At 43.2% G+C, this 20,264-nt stretch overlaps 1 protein-coding gene across 4 annotated transcripts in view; it reads right to left on the bottom strand.

Moving 5' to 3' along the window:
* Positions 1 to 1,913: 1,913 nt before the first annotated feature.
* CCDC149 (coiled-coil domain containing 149) overlaps positions 1,914 to 20,264 on the bottom strand; it is a 53,205-nt gene continuing 34,854 nt past the window's right edge. For 2 of the 4 annotated variants that reach the window (XM_081924530.1, XM_081924532.1), the window contains exons 11-13: positions 15,072 to 15,104; positions 10,545 to 10,646; positions 1,914 to 3,955 (exon numbers count right to left, since the gene is read on the bottom strand). In XM_081924530.1, coding sequence (XP_081780656.1) covers positions 3,375 to 3,955; positions 10,545 to 10,646; positions 15,072 to 15,104 — 716 coding nt within the window. In that variant the 3' untranslated portion in view covers positions 1,914 to 3,374. The remainder of the gene's footprint in view (positions 3,956 to 10,544; positions 10,647 to 15,071; positions 15,105 to 20,264) is intronic. The other 2 variants (XM_081924531.1, XM_081924529.1) reach the window with 2 other exon arrangements.

Raw genomic sequence — 20,264 nt, 5'->3', positions numbered from 1 at the left:
CACATAATCAGTCTGCCATCTCTTCTCTGTAAGCGTAAGACATGGAATGTAGCCCACTTGACCTTTAAATGGTTAAGGAAGCCAGCAAATCAAAAATTGGAATCGAAGGAGCAGAAGAACGGAGAGAAAGTAAACCAGGAAGAGCGTTATTGACAAGAATTCAGCTGTAACATGGGGCCATCACATTACCTGATACCCCCCCACCAAAAAAAATCTGTATCACCAGAAGTCTAGATATAAGATTACACATAGTTACAGTGAGTGGTGACACTGGAAGTAAAGAAAAGAGGGAATGGGCTACTTCATGGATTTGGATAGGGACTGGGTTTCCGAAGTTCAATTATCACTTAACCTGCTATATCCCTGACGCTCTTTGCAACTGTGTAAGTAGTCACTGAATCACCCCCTGCTCTTTGGATTACTGAAGTTTTTAGATCACGGGGTTGAGGAATGTTTATTTTTAGAGAGCATCGTATCTGTTACTAATACCTTAATAGCTACATGCATTGTTTAAAAACTTGGCTTGCTTCTTCAGGCTTGTACTTGCTTTTACACATATATGACCTTAATTCAATCTCTCCCTATGATAGCATCATTCCAGCTCACCGGAAGCTACCGAGCTCAAATGCAAACATTTCCACTAGCGCAGCTGGGCTCCAAACGAGACGCTACATAAAAAATGCAAATGGCAGCCCTCACTCCATAATTTAAAGCAATGCAAAACATTGGCCATTCATGGTGTGAACTTGTTTACGTTAAGGTGCCCTCCCTACTTGTCTATTTTTTTCTGCGCTAGGACTTCATCAGCATTAGCTGTAACCCTTATCAAGGCTGTGACAAAACCAGAAAGAAATATATAACTTGAAATGAACATTGGGATGTGGAATGTCTTATTTATGATGAGCAAAATTCCAGAATTTCATATTCATAAGTTTGGTGCATATTCATTACTCTTCCCACTGTATCAGTTTTGTCATTCCTATAACAACAAATCGAGACAATAAGGCTATCTGTTATTTTACCAATAAAAGCACAAACGCTGTGCTGAGCCGATAACATTGTCAGCTACTCTATCAATAAAAGCAACAGTACCACAAATTCAAGAGATAACGTAATCCTCCCCCTTCTCCTCCGCTGCACTATGAGGAATGAAATTATGCAAACTAATAAATGGTTTCAACTTTTTTCATATTAATGCAAGAGACAAAAGCATTTAATTTAGAATAAACTAGTGTTGCTCAAAAAGAATGGGATGCAAATAGCAGAGTGGTGCAATGCCCAAGATTAAGGGAGTATTTAAGGAACACTGCAGAGTCTTTCCCCCCCTTTCCTCTTGGAAGAGAGAAACTGAACTGGTTGAAAAAGTAAAGAAAGATTGAAACAAAACTCTCCGGCTTTGAAAATGCTGTCATTGGTTCTGTGTCCATTCCACAATCTTTGGCCTAAAATGAGTCTCCACGTACTGTAGAAAGACGCCTAATGACTTCCTTGTTCCTTGCTGTACTGGAAGAAGAGCAAGTTGTACAGAGAGCGAGAGTGAGAGCGATCCAATGGGGTTTCTCCATCAGCCAAACAAGTTGTTAGAACCAGTACTTGTTCCAGCTGGCTGGAGGATCCTGAAGCTCTTTTCAGGGTTCCTCCTGATTCCAAGCCTGGGGTACAATCTGCTTGTCCACTTGGAGTCCCTTCGTCAAAGCAACACTTGCTATCTAGCTCATGCGACTTTCAAGATTTGGGTCTGCCCGCTGCTTCCGGCACGAACCTGCTAACGAGCAGCCTGTAACAATGTGCAGCTGGCAGGTATTTATTTTGTAAAACTAAGGCTCAAAACAGGAAGGATTTCCCTCCTTTCTTATGAACACCATTGTTAAATTTGGATTAATCCCCTCTCCAATTGGTTTTAAGTTCTAGGAGTGAGAAATGAACATTTACAGGCAATTAGGTTCCCAAGCCAGCAGGAAAATTGCTTCTACGGCTGGAGGCCCAGACAAGCTCTACAGCTGCTGAGATTGTTTCTTATTGGGGGTGGGGTGGGGGGGAACCAAACCAAAAATCAGGCCTCCCTTTAGCTCCACAGCTGCAAAATATCCACAATAAATATTACACAGCCATTGTCCTACCAGGAACCGCAAGGAAACACTTCAGAATCAGTGGAAGCAGGCTATGGAAAGCTTTGCTCAGCAGGCCCAGGAAGCCCTAAAGACTCTCTCCCACTGGAAGCTAATTGATTGCCACCACGGGAAGAATTGAAGAGAGAAAATGGCTACGAAAAAAAGAGTAATTTCAACTATTATCCACAAGGCTAATGGATCAGAAGGGAAAGAAAAAGATATACTTCCCTTCTGCACAGGTGTACCTTTTGAGCTTAAACGCTGCTCAAATGAAAGCAGAGAAGGCATTTGACTTCCAACTCTCCCCTGGTTTAAGCTCAGAAAGACGTCATTCTGACATGGAAGGAGTTCAGCTTCCATTTCTAGGCCAGACGAACTCCATTTGATACAACCCAAAGTATGAGCCATAAGAGAGATGCGGCAAGTCAAGAACTGAAGTTGCGGCAAAGTAGAGAGAAGTGGAGAAAGGGGGAAAGGAAGAGGAAGAGAGGGAGAGAGCTCACAGTTTGCAAGGAAGAGGGGACAGAATAAGGGGAAAGAGGGAGGGGTGGTAGTGCATACATGGCCAGCAAGGCCAGCCTTGTCAATACGCCGTTGTGCCTTAGTACTTACTGGAAAAAGCTCCTTCAAAATAGAAACAGCAAAATAGGCTGTGTGTTTGTGTGTCTGCAAGTAATTAATCCGATGACCAGACACGGTGTATATACAGCCACCAGTTATATCAAGGCAATTTGCTGTTTAGTATTAAACTGTGTGTGCCACCCCCCACCCTGAGAAACCAAAAGCTTGTTCATTGAAGCCTTTATGTTTTACCATTTCTGATTCTGTCGGCTTCACCAAAGGCAACTCTCTCTACCCCCCCCCCCCCGACGTTCCAGGCTCTTAAGATATATTCAAACAGGCACTGCACCAAAAATTATACATACTGAAGAGACAGAGATGTAACTGACGTGATAAAGCATAATGATGGGGTGCTAAGTCCCATTATTCTCAATTATGTCACTCTATCTAATAACGTTAATCGCAGCAAATAGCAGAGGGCAAAATTCTGAAAGCCATCATTTTAGTCCTGCTCCTTTTTTCACATTTCTCTAGGGTATGTTTGTTTGTACATACCAAAGTGTTGGATGCAGTGTGTGTGTGTGTGTGTGTGTGTGTGTGTTAGAGGATCTTTCTCGACAGACAAACAAAGAGGCAGCTGGGAGAAACTTGAAGAGACTGGGGACACATCCTTTCTGAAAACAATGCCACGGTCATAAACAGTCACGGTGAGCCCAGATCAGGAGCACTGTCTGTAACTGTCACAGCTGCAGGTACATTATCTGGAATGTCACTGAAATCTGGAGTTGGGAGAGTCTGCTTTTCATCATCCTCGGCGTTCCCTGTGTCACCGCTTTCATCCTTTTTGTCACAAAGATTCTCAGTGTCGCTTTCCGAGGTTCCTGTCTCTTCTTCCACGGCCTGCTTCTCGTTTGTGTGTTTGTTCTCCCCGAGGTTGCAGGGCTCTGTGGAGTCAAAGGGAGGAGGGCTGGGCAAGGGGGATTCGCCTTCGGATGAGCTGCTGAGCTCTGGCTGACCTGCTGCCTGGCTCTCTGTCAAACATTCTGCTCTGCTCCCTTCCAGCTCTGCAGCTGCCTGCTCCTCTGTCAGCTTAATGATTTCATTCCCAAACCCATTTGCACCATCTTCCTCAGAAGGAAACTGGGGTAATGATGGATGAAAATGATTGGTTTTGTTACCGTTGTTTTGGTTTGTGCAGGAATCATCAGAAACTGCAGCCGTTTTTTCCGGGAGTGTCAATTCTGTTTTAACGGCACACGTTTCCTCTTGTTCTCTGGTTTCTTCTAGAAGAGAAAAATGGGGAAACATCACATTTATGTAGATATAAAGCACAGTTCCAGGTTTGGAGGGGACCAAGAAGCAGGCACCTCCATAACACAAGACAGTGAATTGTCTTTAAGCCTGTCCTCAGGCATTACACCCTTTTCAGGAATGCCCTCTTTAGATATTTTGAACTAAGCAGAAAAGGTCTCATCCACAATGAGATGTAGGGGCAAGAGTATAAATCTCAACACAGAGGATTTGAAGACGATCTCTCTCTTCAGACAATACTCAGAAGAATGAGGAGGGTTACACACTATTCAATCTTTTCTTATTGCTGCCGTTGAATGTCCAAAAAAGTCTCTAAGAATCACCTAGTCCTTAGTCTGCTATTTCACTCCATGGGTGGGTTCAGATGTAACAAGAACAAGTGTTGTGTTCATGCATTTCCTGCTTCTGGATCAACATCAGGTTTCATATCCTGGTAAGTTTGTTAAACCACAGTTTCCCGGTTCAAATATAACGGTTCAACAAACTGTGGTTTAACAAACTCCAGGGAGTTTTAAATTGTGACACGCAAGAGAAAGGTGGAAGAAGTGGGTGGGCATATAATTCTCAGTTTAAAACTCTATGGTTTATTAGAGCAATTATCAGTACATCTGACCTAGCCCAGCGGCTCACAATGGCATTTCCCATTCAATTCACTTTCCCACTTACACATTACTCTCAGAAGCATCTTCTACGTGGCTCCTTCAAAGTTACTCCACAGAAAACATGTGCCAATGATTTTGTTCCTCATCCCACTACATTGTGATCTCTGTTCTGCCGGGACACCAGCCCCATGGAAGCGAAGCATATACCCAACCTTGCCATTCCCAGAAGCGTGGGAAGAAGTGATGAGAGAAGGAACTAGACTAGACCTTAAATTTTCAGGTTGGGGGGAAGTTTAGTATGGAAACAAAGCTGAACTGACACTTACTTGAATTCATGTAACGCACTCTTTAAAAAACAAACCCCAATTACATTGAGTCTGGAGACAGCCTGAAGTTACAGTCAAGATGTCTGAATCTCTTGAGTATTAATTAGTATGACCACCGTTTAAGTACTGTATTTTTAATATTTGGGGGCAGATAAAACAGGGGAGTGTGGAGGAAAAAAGGAAAAGGAAAAACAAAGTAGAGGGACAGAAAAAGTATGAGAAATTAAGGGAAGAAAGTTTTATTTCCCATTGGAAATGCTAACTGCAGAACAGAACAACTTAATAAATAATAAGCAAAGGATAGCAAAGAGCATCACAGTGTAATGAGGTGGTTGGGAAGGCTCTATTTCTGCCACTACCGTCTGTATGTTGCTCTTCAAAACAACTCAAGAATTCAGAAAGAGCATAGGACAGAGGTTTTTAACCTTTTTGAGTCCACAGCTCCCTGAACCAACTACATTCTTTCTGTAGAACTCATTTAAGTCATCCCTTGCCTGCAGAGCTGGCAGCCTCTCACCTTTTTCAAACACCCTCCCTGGTCTCTGACATGCGCCCCCTGCCCTCAAAGAGAGGTGCCTGCCAGAGGCACCATTTGCCTGCGGAGCTTATAGCCAGGGCTGCTGCAATAAACAGCTGTGCAAACCTTGGGGAGGCAGAGAACTGAAAGATGAGGGAGGGAAAGAAAGAAAGAGGGACAGAGGCCAGTGTTGCCCGCAGCACCTCTGACCATCATTCAAGGCACCCCAGGGTTCCATGGCACACTCATTGAAAACCACTGACATAGGATATCAACTCACACACTGTAGCACCTCAGAAAACAAGTGCAGGATCTGCATTTTGAACCCCCTCTTACAGCATTAACTCTCTCTGTGTGTAAAGCTAACAAACTCCAACTCTGAAAAGTTCTAATTTTCCATATGCAGAGCTGTTTTGAAGGGGGGCGTTTTGATATCTGATCCGTCACCTCAATTCTGAAACAGAGGTCTTATGAGAATTGTGCTGAACCCTAAACCCTCAGGTTTCGTGTTCCCCTTAACAAGTTCTGATGCCTGAAAGCTGCTGAGATTCTCAGCAAGCTGAATTCAACATCCAACACCTCTTGTGCACTCTGGCAGAATCACAGCACACATGACACCGATTTGGGCATTCAGTTCCCCAATGTGATTAAGAGTCACGTGAGGAAGAGCAAAGAAAGGCTGGCCGGCTGGCCCCATCCCCTCCGCCGTGTCCCCAATATTTGGCCCTCCTCCTGCTCGCATGCTAAAGGACTGAATACTTGCAGCAGGGAGCCCGCTGTACTCATCAGGGCCGACCCACCAATGAGGCAAGGTGAGGTGACCGCCTCAGGCGGCAGCAGATCAGGCCTCCAAGGGATGCCTCGCCCGCTGATGCTATGAGTGCACTTATTCCTAATAAAAAACGTTATCCCCCCACTTGTTCCTGATGTAGGTCTTTGCTTTTCTTCCCTGGCCAGTAGGGCCCTGCCATTTTCTGCTATGCCTCAGGGGCCAAAATGCCTTGGGCCAGCCCTGGTACTCCACAGGCTTTGCTGTGAATAAGAACCATTATTTTACAGGATTCTAAATCTGGCACAGAAGTTCCCATGAACAACCACAGGCTTCTTCTTTCCAGTGCATGGAGAGAGGTGGACCTGCAGATCTGACAGAAGGAGTAAGGCTAGCGAGTGCATCTCTGCTGTGTCTCATGCACTTTTAATGAAGCAAAAGGACCTGAGCATACACACCACATAGATCTACTATTTGGGTAGGTTCACATGTGATTTATCAACACAGAATAAATTATGATTGCAAAGGTTGATTTGGTTCCATGAACTTGGCTGAGGGCAGCATGGGTAACGGGAACAAGCTGCCTGTGTGATCTCTCTTTATCCACAAGTTCCACTACATTTGTTGTTGTTGTTTAGTCATTTAGTCGTGTCTGACTCTTCGTGACCCCCTGGACCAGAGCACGCCAGGCCCTCCTGTCTTCCACTGCCTCCCGCAGTTTGGTCAAACTCATGCTGGTAGCTTCGAGAACACTGTCCAACCATCTCATCCTCTGTCATCCCCTTTTCCTTGTGTCCTCCATCTTCCCCAACATCAGGGTCTTTTCCAGGGAGTCTTCTCTTCTCATGAGGTGGCCAAAGTCTTGGAGCCTCAGCTTCAGGATCTGTCCTTCCAGTGAGCACTCAGGGCTGATTTCCTTCAGAATGGAGAGGTTTGATCTTCTTGCAGTCCATGGGACTCTCAAGAGACCACTACATAGTTAGCTCCAAAAGAATAGCCAAGCCTAACCACTTTTAAGATGAAAATCCAGCCCATTCACGGAATTAAAAAATAAAAATCGTAACTCTGATCAGATCAGAACAGCCACTGAAATGCATAGGAAGTATGCGCTTGTGGACCCTCACTTCCCATTTCTGTGTATCTTCTATTTAATTTAAAACATTTACAATCTACTTATAGTTATTATATGTATAGTCATATTATACGTATAGTTAAAGCCATGGTTTTCCCAGTAGTGACGTATGGAAGTGAGAGCTGGACCACAAATAAGGCTGATCGCTGGAGAATTGATGCTTTTGAATTATGGTGCTGGAGGAGACTCTTGAGAGTCCCATGGACTGCACGAAGATCAAACCTCTCCATTCTGAAGGAAATCAGCCCTGAGTGCTCACTGGAAGGACAGATCCTGAAGCTGAGGCTCCAATACTTTGGCCACCTCATGAGAAGAGAAGACTCCTTGGAAAAGACCCTGATGCTGGGAAAGATGGAGGGCACAAGGAGAAGGGGACGTCAGAGGACGAGATGGTTGGACAATGTTTTTGAAGCTACCAGCATGAGTTTGACCAAACTGCAGGAGGCAGTAGAAGACAGGAGTGCCTGGTGTGCTCTGGTCCATGGGGTCATGAAGAGTTGGACACGACTAAACAACAACATAATATACTTAATATTTTAAAACTCTCTAAGCAGTGTACAGTATAATATTCTGTAAGAAGTATCCTTGAAGATTCATCTTAAAACAAATAAAACAGTGATATAAAGCCATATAAAACAGGAATTATCATTTATTTATATAAAGACATTCTATCCCAAACCTTTCCTGCCGCATCATTTCAAATTCCAATACAGTGATCAGAATGGACTGTGCAAAACTGAATAGCAGTATGCAAAGTAACCACATGCTCATATTATTAAATGCTGAATTTCTAATTTTCTTAGTGCAAAATGTGTGCTTAATATACAAACAGCCTTGATTATAGCTGATCCAAATGCATTAAGATACATGGGGGACCTCCAGATCAGACTCTGAGAGGGCAGTAAGGTGTGGAGAAAAGTTTGCTTACTTGTTAGTTTGATGGAATGATTGTCCCTGGAGCCTGTTAGATAATTGGGGTTAGTCTGCTTGCAATATTTTATGATGGAATGGTTAATAGGCTACTTCAAATTACGCTTATTTTCTACTAGAGGAGAAAAGAAAATCAGTTTGCCAGGTTCATGGAACTAAATCAACCTTGGAGTCAGATTTTATCTGACATTGCAATAGATTAATAATAAAAAAATCAAAGAAAAGCCATGTTCTAATTACTGTGAGGAAGTAGTATGAACTGTATGCTGTGCATCAGACCTGCGTGAATAAGAATTAGAAAGGAAGGCCAACATTGTATGAACTTTAAATAGTGTTGGCCACATATAAATAAAATATTTGTATTTTCCCGTTCAGACTTGCCCATTCCCTTGATTCATGAAGACAATAGCTGAGCTGTGGGAGACAATCAGCTAACACTGCCTGATAAGGAACTCTCTGCTCCCCAACCCAGTCAAATTGGAACTATCATCCCCATGCTAGTGTTTTCCTGTTTGTGCCCATTTTTGGCACACCCATAATGTGTCTCGACTTCCTCAATTGCTAATTTTAAATTCAAGGAAATTGCAAGTACGGTTGGATGAAAATCTGCTTTATTTACATACTTGGGAGTAGCTAGAATACCTCACCCCTCAAACAATCCGATAAATTCTTTTTCTTTAATCTGACCTAAACCAGTCCTTTTCACCAAACATGGATTTCTAGTGCAAGACATCCTATACATGTCTTGTCAGAAGTAAGTTAGTGGGACTCAATCCCAGGTAAACATGTATAGGATTTCTGCCTCTGTTAACACATCCCTTTTACACTTTGCACAGAATGAGGTGATACGATTCTGAATTGCACTACCTCAGACCAGAGATGGGGAGTCAATTATTTTTTTTTAACAGTTATCAACATTAGAAGATTTCTTCTGGGAGAAGCTACCACATCATGAGGAAGGCCATGCCAAACCTTTCTCCCTGATGTGGTGCTTTACTTTGTGCAGGGACTTTTCTGAAGTGACGTCCTGCCTCTGGGCTAAAGCAGCATGACTCAGAATTCTACCCCTTCTAGACCGCCATGCCATTGTGCAGAATGTGGTCTCCTTACACCATAGTGGCAGCATGCAAATTGCTACAGCACGGCTATGACAAGAGCAACATGAAAAGCCCCAACCCGCATGGGAGGAGTCTGTTCTGCAGTTCCTGCTCTTGCAAGTGATCGCCCAAATTCTGGATTGGATCATGCAAAATTTAGGCACTCTGTGTTAGTTTCTGTTCTTATCACTCTGCAGCTGCTTGGAGTCACAAGGCTCTGTTTACATTCCAGAGACCTTCCAGGCTGTTGGAAGTCTCACGGGAGAGGAGATGGGGTGTGACGTTAGTGGTTTCCTGTTCCTTTGTTCAGTTGCTCTCTGCTTTCATAGAGAGAGGATGTTGTTAAGTTGTGGGTGAACATATCAGATGACACAGCGATTCTTCAAACAGCTCTTGTTTATTCACAGGCTAGGACAGAACTGAACTGAAGGGCTCAGTCAGCCTGCTTATATAGAGCTCCAGTATCACGTTACTGTAACAACTTTCTAAAATTATCCAATCACTGAACGTCACTTTCAATCCTTCATTTGCATAACTATCTACAGTATCCCCCTGCTGGCCCAGGGTGAGAACTTCAGTACATAACACCTGTCTTTTCTGTCTGTGTAGCTTAGAAATAAAACTCTTTGCAATGCAGCCCAAACCTCTCCTCTCTTTCCTGTGCTGGAAACTCTGCTGAAGAATGTGCCTGAGGCCTTATCAAAGGCTCAGGTCGTTAAACACATCAGGAGGCGATTCCGAAGGACTCGGGGGGAGAAAATGAGCTTTATCAGCTTGGCCAAGTGGAGATCCCGACACTCGGTTGCTCTTCCATCTTCCCAACATAGTGACTCGCTGCTGCTTACAGAGAGAGGCAAGGCTTGGGAAGCTTGGTGGTGCATGACGACAGGAGCAACAATGCTGCACCATATCTCACCCTCTTGGTAGGTGGCAGTGACCCACGGTGTTGGAAGCCAGGAGAGCGACAAAGACACACACCCCACCGCTGCCTCACCAGCCACCACTGAGTATTGTTTCCTGTCCTGTGGCCATGGGTTTGTTTCCCATGCTATTGTGGTGGTGCAAAAATGAGACAATGCAGGTATCTCTAAACAGCTTCATCCTTATTCCCCCCTACACATTCAAAGTCAATGGCACAAGAGACGAATCGCCCTACGCCAGCCTTTTGTTATGACTCCAGATGCTTACCTTCTGTCTTCTGTGGCTTATCTGCAAAAGATAGCAATGGTGATCGAGACCTCTGGATAATAGGCATAGCGGGGTCACTGAATGTAATGGTATCCTTGCCACCTGCGAGTAAGAGGGCATGGAAACATTAACTCTCAAACACAAATGAGAAGTTTACTAATGCAACGTTTTAAACAGTGAGGCTACATTTAAATAAACATGTCGTATACACCCAACAGGTAGATTTCAGTAGCTCTGCTCTATAGAAAAGGAAAAGCCAAAATATGTACTACAGTTCAACTCATAGCTGTCAACTTACAGATTTGAAAATAAGGGCCAGCAGCCTCGAAAATAAGGGATCAGCAGCCAAAATAAGGGCTTTTCCGGGCACAAGTATGTTTCACTTCTGAGCCCCTCTGAGCCAAGGGAAGAAAGCCCAGCCAGCAGCCAAATGAAGCCTCATCAATAAGGGACAGCAGCGGGACATGGCGCTGGGATAAGGGACTGTCCCGGCAAATAAGGGACACTTGACAGCTATGGTTCAACTGCATTAAACCCAATGAGACCATTTTGTATGAGCACATCTGGTTAAAAGATGCAGTTTCCTCATTTGACAATAATTTAAAGAAATAAATCACAAGCTAGATGCCTTTAACTGCAATCCAACCCTATCAGAAATTAAGAAATTATCTTCAGTGTAAAGAGTAATATTAATACAGATAATATTTCTGTTTAGACCTGAGGTTCACAGAATTCCTCTTCAGGCATTCAGTCTACATGATAAGTAAACATGGGGGTGGGGAATGGGAACAAACCCACAAGTTCTGCTTCTCAGTTGCTGCTCTGATTCTCCAGGTTTCTAAAGCACTCAGGAAACCTCCATTAGAAACAGGAAGTTCCTCCCACTGAGTTCCTCTTTGAGTTGGAGGTTGATCAGAATGGTGTTAACATGCTCATTCAATGCCTCCCTCCCACATGTTTACTTAGCACGTCTATGGAATGCCAGAAGAGGAAGAGAGAAATGGCTTTCCAGAAAAACGAATGTTTTTTGAAGTCAGATCCATGGACAGGAATTCATGCACATATGTACAAATGCACGCAAACATATATCTAGGATCCTTTTCTTACAACTATCCTGGAAATGCTGAATTTCCAATATACAGGGCCCATTTTAAACAGGAAACTGGTGCAAAAGCATGATTCCTGTGACAATTAAAGATACTGCTTTGAGGTTGCTCCTATTTTGACCTATGATTTACACATCTTGAGGTGCTTGTGTATAGTTCATATGGGATGAGGGGGGAGGGAAGTGGACAAAAATGTAGCCTTAGGGAAAGAAAAAAGCGGTAACAGGCAACATTGAGACGGGAGGAGTAATCTGGGTATACCTCCACTGGGTATATTTCAATGGGTATTCAGCCAGGGGGCTACTTTGAAAAAGCAAACCAATGAGCACAAGCTGGTTTATCAGAAGAGGCCTGAAAAACCAGACTTGCATTTACAGAAGATTAGAATAAGATACCAATCTGTGTAAGAATATATTGCAAGAGCGTTTTGGGAAATTTCTACCATAGCACCTACTAATACAAGCATCTTAGGTGAAATATACTAGATACTATCAGGATTTATAAAAATCATTTTAATGGACGATGGATATCTGACAACTGCAATATAGATTAGCAAATTCAAGCTGGGGGAGGAGTGTGGATGGGGAACAGCATATGCTATGGATTTCAAGTACAAATATCGTATCACCTTTGAACTCGCTGGGTGGGCTTAGGTAATAATGGATTTTCTGGGTTGTTGAAGAGATTATTGAGATAATGGTGCTGAAGAGTACAGTGTTGTTATTTTACTGCTACCACCTATTTATTTAGATCCACTGTCTAATTAATGAGAAATTCTTATTACAGCACTACTTGGACCTTTTTAACTCCTTATTTTTGTAGGATGTTTGACTTTTGCTTTCACAGGCCATGATTTCTAAAACCAAAATTTGTTTTCTTCTGCTTTTATCTTGGAGCATTCTGAATGAGTCCTTCATTAAGTCTGTATTGGACTTGGCCCTCTTAAAAATCAAGCTTGTTTCATTCCAAAGCCTTCATTCCCAAACCTTCTGATAGAGAAACAAGCAAATGCCTACGCAGCTGGGGCGGATAGGTCAAGAGTCTTTTTGTAGCCTGCCAAGACCCTCCAAAATTGACATTCAGTTTTACCTTTTAAAATGTTACTCTCCCAATGTGTTGCAAATTTTGTGGTCCCTTAAAGCATGCACCATTTAAACCATGGGTAGGCAATCTAAGGCCCGGGGGCTGGATCCGGCCCAATCGCCTTCTAAATCCAGCCCACGGACGGTCCGGGAATCAGTGTGCGTCCTTTTATTTGAAATGCATCTTTGGGTTATTTGTGGGGCATAGGAATTTGTTCACCCCCCCCCCTTCAAAATATAGTCCAGCCCCCCACAAGGTCTGAGGGACAGTGGAGCGGCCCCCTGCTGAAAAAGTTTGCTGACCCCTGATTTAAACCATTAAAAACCCCTGCTTCCATATGGCTCTAACCATGATAATGTACTAGGAAGCCAAAAGTGTTTTTTTTTTATTTATTCCCCTGCTACTTCGTTCTTTTTTTAGGAACAAAGTGCACCATCTCTGTTTCATGTGTTTGCATGCAACACATAGCTAGTCCCTCAGAATAGCTATACTACTGTTTCTGTATTAAAACAGCGACCCCGAAAGTATTCTAGGGAGATCTATTGCCTGACAATGAATTATGCCCTCTCTCCATCAATGTTTACCGACTCCAGTAGAGGCTGCTATACCAGGGTTCTTCCCTGCGCAAGTGTCACCCCTTCCTGAAAGTGGGGCAATGTTGGCATGGTGTAGAGTCATACAGGCTTCTCATTTATCACTTCTAAATGAGAGCAAAAGGCTGAGCAGCTTTACTTTTCTGTTGCCTCATTCATTATGTGTGTCTATTCTGTATGGTTTAGCGCATGTAAACATAAGTTTGGTAACTTCATTAGAAATCTAGAGGGAAATTCCCTCTGCATGTGGGGGGGGGGGGACACTGAAGGGAAGGTATTAATCCTGGTCTCCAAAGACTAATGATGAGGTTTTTCAGATTTACTATGTAACACATTATACGGGACGCGGTTGGCGCTGTGGTCTAAACCACTGAGCCTAGGGCTTGCTGATTGGAAGGTCGGTGGTTCAAATTCCCGCGACAGGGTGAGCTTCCGTTGCTTGGTCCCTGCTCCTGCCAACCTAGCAGTTCAAAAGCAGGTCAAAGTGCAAGTAGATAAATAGATACCGCTCCAGCAGGAAGGTAAACGGCGTTTCCGTGTGCTGCTCTAGTTTGCCAGAAGCGGCTTAGTCATGCTGGCCACATGACCTGGAAGCTGTACACTGGCTCCCTTGGCCAGTAAAGCAAGATGAGCATGGAACCCCAGAGTCGTCCATGACTGGACCTAACGGTCAGGGGTACCTTTACCTTACATAGCACATTTTCTTTACAAGACTGGATGGAGGAACATACAAGAATCTGGTCCTAATTAAAATTAAAGATCTAACAAATGAAAGAGAAAAGCAGGAACCAACTCATGAATCTTCAAAAAGAAAAGTTAAATTGGCTTGATTCAAATGCTTGGATAAAAGGAGACTTTTTGTTTTTATCTACATACTTGCTTAGCATGTGTCACACTCCAAATATCTGAATCAGTATTTTGAATGGCTAAAGTAAGAAACATTTTAACTCAAGTATTAATTAAATTAGGTTCCTCTTATCTCATCTTTGCTATGATCTGTTGTACATTAAGTTCTTGTCAGAGGGATACTGTCAAAAACGGCATCCCCAAAAGGGCGACTTTGCCACCTTCCCTATACAAGTTTTGCAATGCTCCTACTAAAAAAAATGTGTACATTAAAAATGTGTACTATATTGAGCCACCCCTTGGTCTGTCTATTCTGGTTATTTAATTGGGGATGCGAGGGATAAATCTTGGAACTTTCTACATGCAAAGCTTGTTCTCTAGCATCCCTGCTGTCCTTCAATATGTGAGGGATGTAGAAACCCTGAATGGGTTCGGCATGTCCGCCTTGTCCATTGACCATCAGTGTCTTTGGGTTCCATGATGCTTGGATCTGGAATGCGTAAACCAGATAGCAACACACACGGAATTAAAATGTAAGTAGCAACACTGGGTGATATCCATACTCATAATTGCTAAGTTAAAGGGGGGGGGGAATTGTCTTGACTTACTGCTTGTCATTTTTTTAAAAAAAAGCTACAAAATCACATCGTTCTGCACAACCCGTGATTATATTCAGCACTAGCTCGTATCCTTCCTTATTACCATTTCTCCCAATTAAAAATAATTTTACAGTGTTCTGTATTTCTCTTGTGGCCATCTAACTTACTCGGTTGAACATCTTAATCTGACAGATATAGAAAAACATTCAGATAACATTTCCATTTATTTACATGCAGTGACAATATTTAATGCACCGCTAAGATTAGTTACTAAAAATACATATGTCAAACAGAACCTACTCCCAAATCCCACTGAGACATTGTAGCTCAGGCCTTCAGGCAGCAAGAAAAAAAGGAAGGAAAGAAAAGTTATTATATAAATATTAATTTGATGCCTAAACAGAAATAATAGAACAAAGGTATTCTAAAATCATTGTCTGTCTTTTGCTAGTGTTCTGTTTTAAAGGCCAAAACACTTTATTTAGTGGATTATGGGCTACTTGAAACAGAAGACCAAACCCTAGAGTGTGAATACAAGCCAAGATGCAAAACCATGGTCTGAGGCGGGTCTGTTTATCATGCTCTGCAGTCACCATGTTTAAGTCTTGTATCTCTACCAAGCAAACCATGGTTAAGTCATTTTCGCTTGCAAGATACACATACACTGAGAACAGGGCAGGTGAGAAGCTCAACTTTGGTTTCAATCCATGTTTGGGATCTTAATCAAGATTCAAGGAACAATAGTGTCGGGCCATGGAAAAGGTCAAGCTTCAGGAAGACAGGTTCTGGGGTGAGCTAGCTAGCAGACCAAGTAGGCCAGGAAGCAGCTGTGCAGATCAAAATACACACGGGTTCAAACATGTATCAAAACAGGCATCGGTCTGGGCAGAATCAGAGGGGTCAGAGGAAGGTATATAATCAAAACCAACCAAGTAAGTTACTGTGTGGGAGGGGTGGCAAAAGTGGTGGTGTGCTCTCACAAAGTCCGTACAGGACATTTTTTTTCCTGGCCAGAGATTTCAACTACAAATCCCAGAATCCTCAGGAGGAAACTGATGCCATGTGTGCCATTCTCAACAAGGTTAAGACTCCAAAGGAAACTGATGCCATGTGTGCCATTCTCAACAAGGTTAAGACTCCAAAGGAAATGAAAACACAGTGTCAGTTTTCAGCTGAAGATTCTGGGATGTAGTCTTGGTCCACAGCAAGAAGGGATGATCTGTGGGTCACCGAGCAGTTCTGTGTTCCCCTGTCCTGACCTGTTGTTGTTATGTCTAAATTTGTACCCTGCCTTTCCCCCAGAGGAGCCCAGGTTAACTTTGTTGGCCTTGGGGCAGAGAAAGGGGGAAGCAGGAGTGGCCATTAGAACTGAGTCAAAGTACAACTTGACACTCATTAGCCTAGTTGGAAGCCTCAATCAATGCACAAAGTTTAGTCTGGCAATCTTGCAATGGAAACAAGAGTATGGATGGTGCAGGAGGCAAGGCACCAGACCCTGGCTGCAAGGAAATGCAATTTCACAAGACCTGTAGGAGCTTGCACCAAGAAGACCTGGGCTATAATCTACAGACAGGGAAACATGGAGTTTATTAACAAAGATGAAGCTATCTGGAGGAGTGGCACTCTGGTTTACTGAAGGGAGATTATGTCCCCTGTAATCAATTATAAAATGAAGTATAGCAGCAGCAAAGAAATAACTAAAGCAAGTGGAGTAGCATTAAGAGCAGAAATATATACTCAAAATGATCACGTGGGCTATATAAATTTCCTGGTCTGTATATTTCAGTCTTCAGGGGAAGATCATAGGTGTGAGTGTGGTCTGAATTTATCTTTTGGAGTTGCTGGTTGTTGTTTCTTCCACTTTTTTTTTAAAGCAACAGCAGCTTTAAACAGCTGGCACGATATACTGCCAGGTGAAGCCGCCATCGCAATCTGCCCCTCATAGCGCAGAGGGAGGAGCAAGCTGTATCGTGCCCCCGCCAGGTGAGCAAGCCTTGATGCCCGAGAGGCATGCAGCTCACTCAGCTGGGGGACAGGAATAATAATAATAAATAAATAAATAAATAAATTTTATTTATACCCCGCCCTCCACAGCCAAGACTGGGCTCAGAGCGGCTAACACCAGGTATAAAAACAATTGATTAAAATACAACTTAAAAACAAGGTTAAAATACAACAGTGAGAGCTGAGGCAGTTTTCACCCCGCACCTTGCATGCTGGGGCCAATGTAACTTGTTGTTTCAACATTGCGGTGTATCCCCAGATCCTGATGGCTGGCCCAGCCCTACCGCTAACATGCACAGGGGTCAGAAACGGAATCTCCACGCAAAATGGTTGCTACCTGTATAGGGTTGCAGCTTAAATCTATTATTTTAAAAGATACATTTTAATAACACAATTGAAATTTTATTAATAAAATTTGATCTGTCCCTCCTTTTATAATTTTATTCTACTTCAAACATATTCCTGAAATTCGCTTTACAAATTGTGCCTTCTTCTTAGGACAATGTAATTGCTATGCAGATCAACATTTTAATTTTTATTCTGTTGCAGTCTGGAGAGCGCTACATTGGCTGCCTCTAGCATAGCCAGTATAGGCTGCAGAATGTATATTGTCCATGGCACAAACTTTTTGATAAACTTTGCTGCATAGTATGCACATCCTTGAGAATTGTCATGTCTATGGAGGACATCAGCATTTTGAGGAGTGGAATGAGCTGTGTTTAGTTCACATGACAGAACAGTTAACAAACGGTTAATGGCTATGCTGAATGTTTGACTCTTGATTTTCAGCACAAAAGCAATGTTGGCTATGTGTGTGCAAATTTCTTCTTGGAAAGATCACACATAATCATTCACCTTTTGTGTTTGTAACCATTTTCTCTGGTCAGCTACAGGTTCAGTCCCTTTCTTTTAAAAAAAGAAAAACTACTTTCTTTTTTTTTAGCATGACCCCAACCAACAGGGAACATACAGAAGATGTGATAGCATAACTCTGTGTGCTTATCTCAGTGATCAAAGAAGGGCATTTAGAGTGAGGTCAAGTCCTTCCTGGCCTGGTCAGATAGCGATCTCAAACTGGCTGATCACAACTTCCCTCTATCGAGTTCATCACCATGATGGTTGTCAAGCATAAATAATGAATGGTCTAGAAATTTGCTTATGCACTATCTCAGTGGACCTCAGAATCAAGAGTCTTGCTGTAATTGCCTATTGGTTGACTATGTAAGAAAACTCAAATTGCTGGAATAGGGCATATAATGTAGCTATAATAAGGTATATAAAATATTATCAGTGTGGAACTGCTGAACTTTTCAGCTTGGAAACCATTGAAACTGACATTTTTCTCCAAGAAAAAGCTTTCACTAAACTGTAGACTCTTTTCATAACTCCTAAACAGTTTTCTCTGCCTTTATGGTATTTAATATCGAAAGTTAGCATATGACTAAGAATATCTTACCTAGCATATTTTATTGCGTGCCTGAATGCATTTTGTCTTGTCCCTGGTCTGTTCAGAAGCTCTGACATCTATAAATCCCTTCTGCCGCTTGCTTTCATAAATCCAAAAAAATGAATATTTAGATGAGGTTGAGAAGTGCAGATCCAGTAAACAAATTTTGTTTTACTGGACTGACTGGTTCTTATCACTTCTGAACTATGTTCTCTCTTCTGCAAGCATAGATGCTCAGAGCAGGAGTAAGATTAAAATTAGGTGTTAGCCTCCCCATCGTTAATTTGATGTGTGTTCAGTCGCTAGAGGAAAGAAAGCAGGAAGCCATAGGAATCCTAAGGAACCTTAGCCTGCAACTCAATGATAGGACTAGCAGTGGCACACAGCATGCAGTAACTTGTCAGGCCATGTGTACCTTGGCAGGACTCAGCAGTGCTGCTTTCAACCCTACCAGCCCATTCCGTCTCCTGGAGTTTACCTGGTAGCTGTGGTAATGCTCTAGTTCAGGGGTTGGCAAGGATTACCTCGCCTGGGCCGGTTCACTCCAGCAGAGATCCCTCTGCGGGCCAGATTACGCGCATGCCTAAGTGCACGCGCACACAATTTTCTGAATCTGCGCAGACGTGATTTTCGGCATCTGTACGTGTGCAGACGTGATTTCCTGTGCCGCGGAAGTGAGGCACCACGCGCCAGTTTAGCGCAGCACGCAGGGACTCACCGAGTGGGCGGCTTGGTTCAGGGGCAGCTCGTGGGCCAGTTAAACGACCCCCATGGGCCTTAGGTTGCCTACCCCTGCTCTAGTTTCCACCTGCCATTTTGAATTTCCCACAGTGCCCTGGTGGGGAATATTTTTGGCCTGGTGGGCTAGATCTCTTATCTTCCCCGCCTCACCGACAAGTGGGTGGGACCAGCCACCTGTCAAGCATGTGTTGTCATATTGACAATCGCCGATAGATAGGTGTGTCTGTGGCGGGTCCCATCCACCTGATAAAGCTGGACTGCTGGAGTAGAGAGGTGATAACTACATAAAGCAGCATTGAACTTTCCACACACCAGCTGATGCACAGTGAGTTCAAGTCTCGATTTATGCAGGATTCAGGCAGCTAATTGCAGGTATTGGATATGTGCCCATAGCAAGATTGAATTGTAGTCTTCTGTGTGCATCTAGGATACTGTTGTTGTTGTTGCTGCTGCTGCTGCTGCTCTGGTTCACCAGAAGCGGCTTAGTCATGTTGGCCACATGACCCAGAAGCTGTACGCCGGCTCCCTTGGCCAATAAAGCGAGATGAGCACTGCAACCCCAGAGTCAGTCACGACTGGACCTAATTGTCAGGGATACCTTTACCTTTTTTAAAGCTGCCATTGCGGTCTGCCCCTCATACTGGTCCCGGGTGTTGTATCAATACGTTGCACAGGCCTAGTCGGTGGAGAGCCCATAAGCCCGTTCTGCCCTCTTACGGGTCCAAAAGACCTGTGTGTCAGCAGACACGCAAATGGTTGCCGTCTGTAAATACTTGCTGGGGAGATAAGTCTCACTGAACTCAATGGACTTTGTCCAACCAAATCGCCCTCAGATCAGAGCCACTGAAATCAATGGACTTCAGTGAGAAAAGCCTACTGATTGCAACAGCTCTACTTTGAGCATCACAACCCAGTGAGATTCAGTTCTAAATGCACTTGCATAGGGATTGCATTGTTAGAATCATTTTAGCTTTCATTTCCCATGTTCTTACTATGCTTTAGGCACATCTGCATGGTAAAGAAATTAAAATAAATCCTAACTCCCAGCTCTCCTGAAACTAAACTACTACAGAATTGCATGTTTGAAGGGTTCTGTGTCCAAAAGGCCCTTATCCTTGGACAAAGTTTTCACATAGAGAAATCTCCTGGTGGCATTCCCAGGTAGTTTTTCTCCTTAAGTCTGAGAAGCCTACAGGTTCAGAAAAATTATGTGGCAAGATGTGATTGATAAATGTAACACATCATTAATTATGTTATCAAAGAACCTTTAAAATGCTTCAATTTCAGAAAAATCTAACTGT

The sequence above is a fragment of the Podarcis melisellensis genome, assembly GCF_964234715.1.
Source record: "Podarcis melisellensis genome assembly, chromosome: 9".
Taxonomy (NCBI): domain Eukaryota; kingdom Metazoa; phylum Chordata; class Lepidosauria; order Squamata; family Lacertidae; genus Podarcis; species Podarcis melisellensis.
This window is presented reverse-complemented; position numbering and strand designations above follow the sequence as displayed.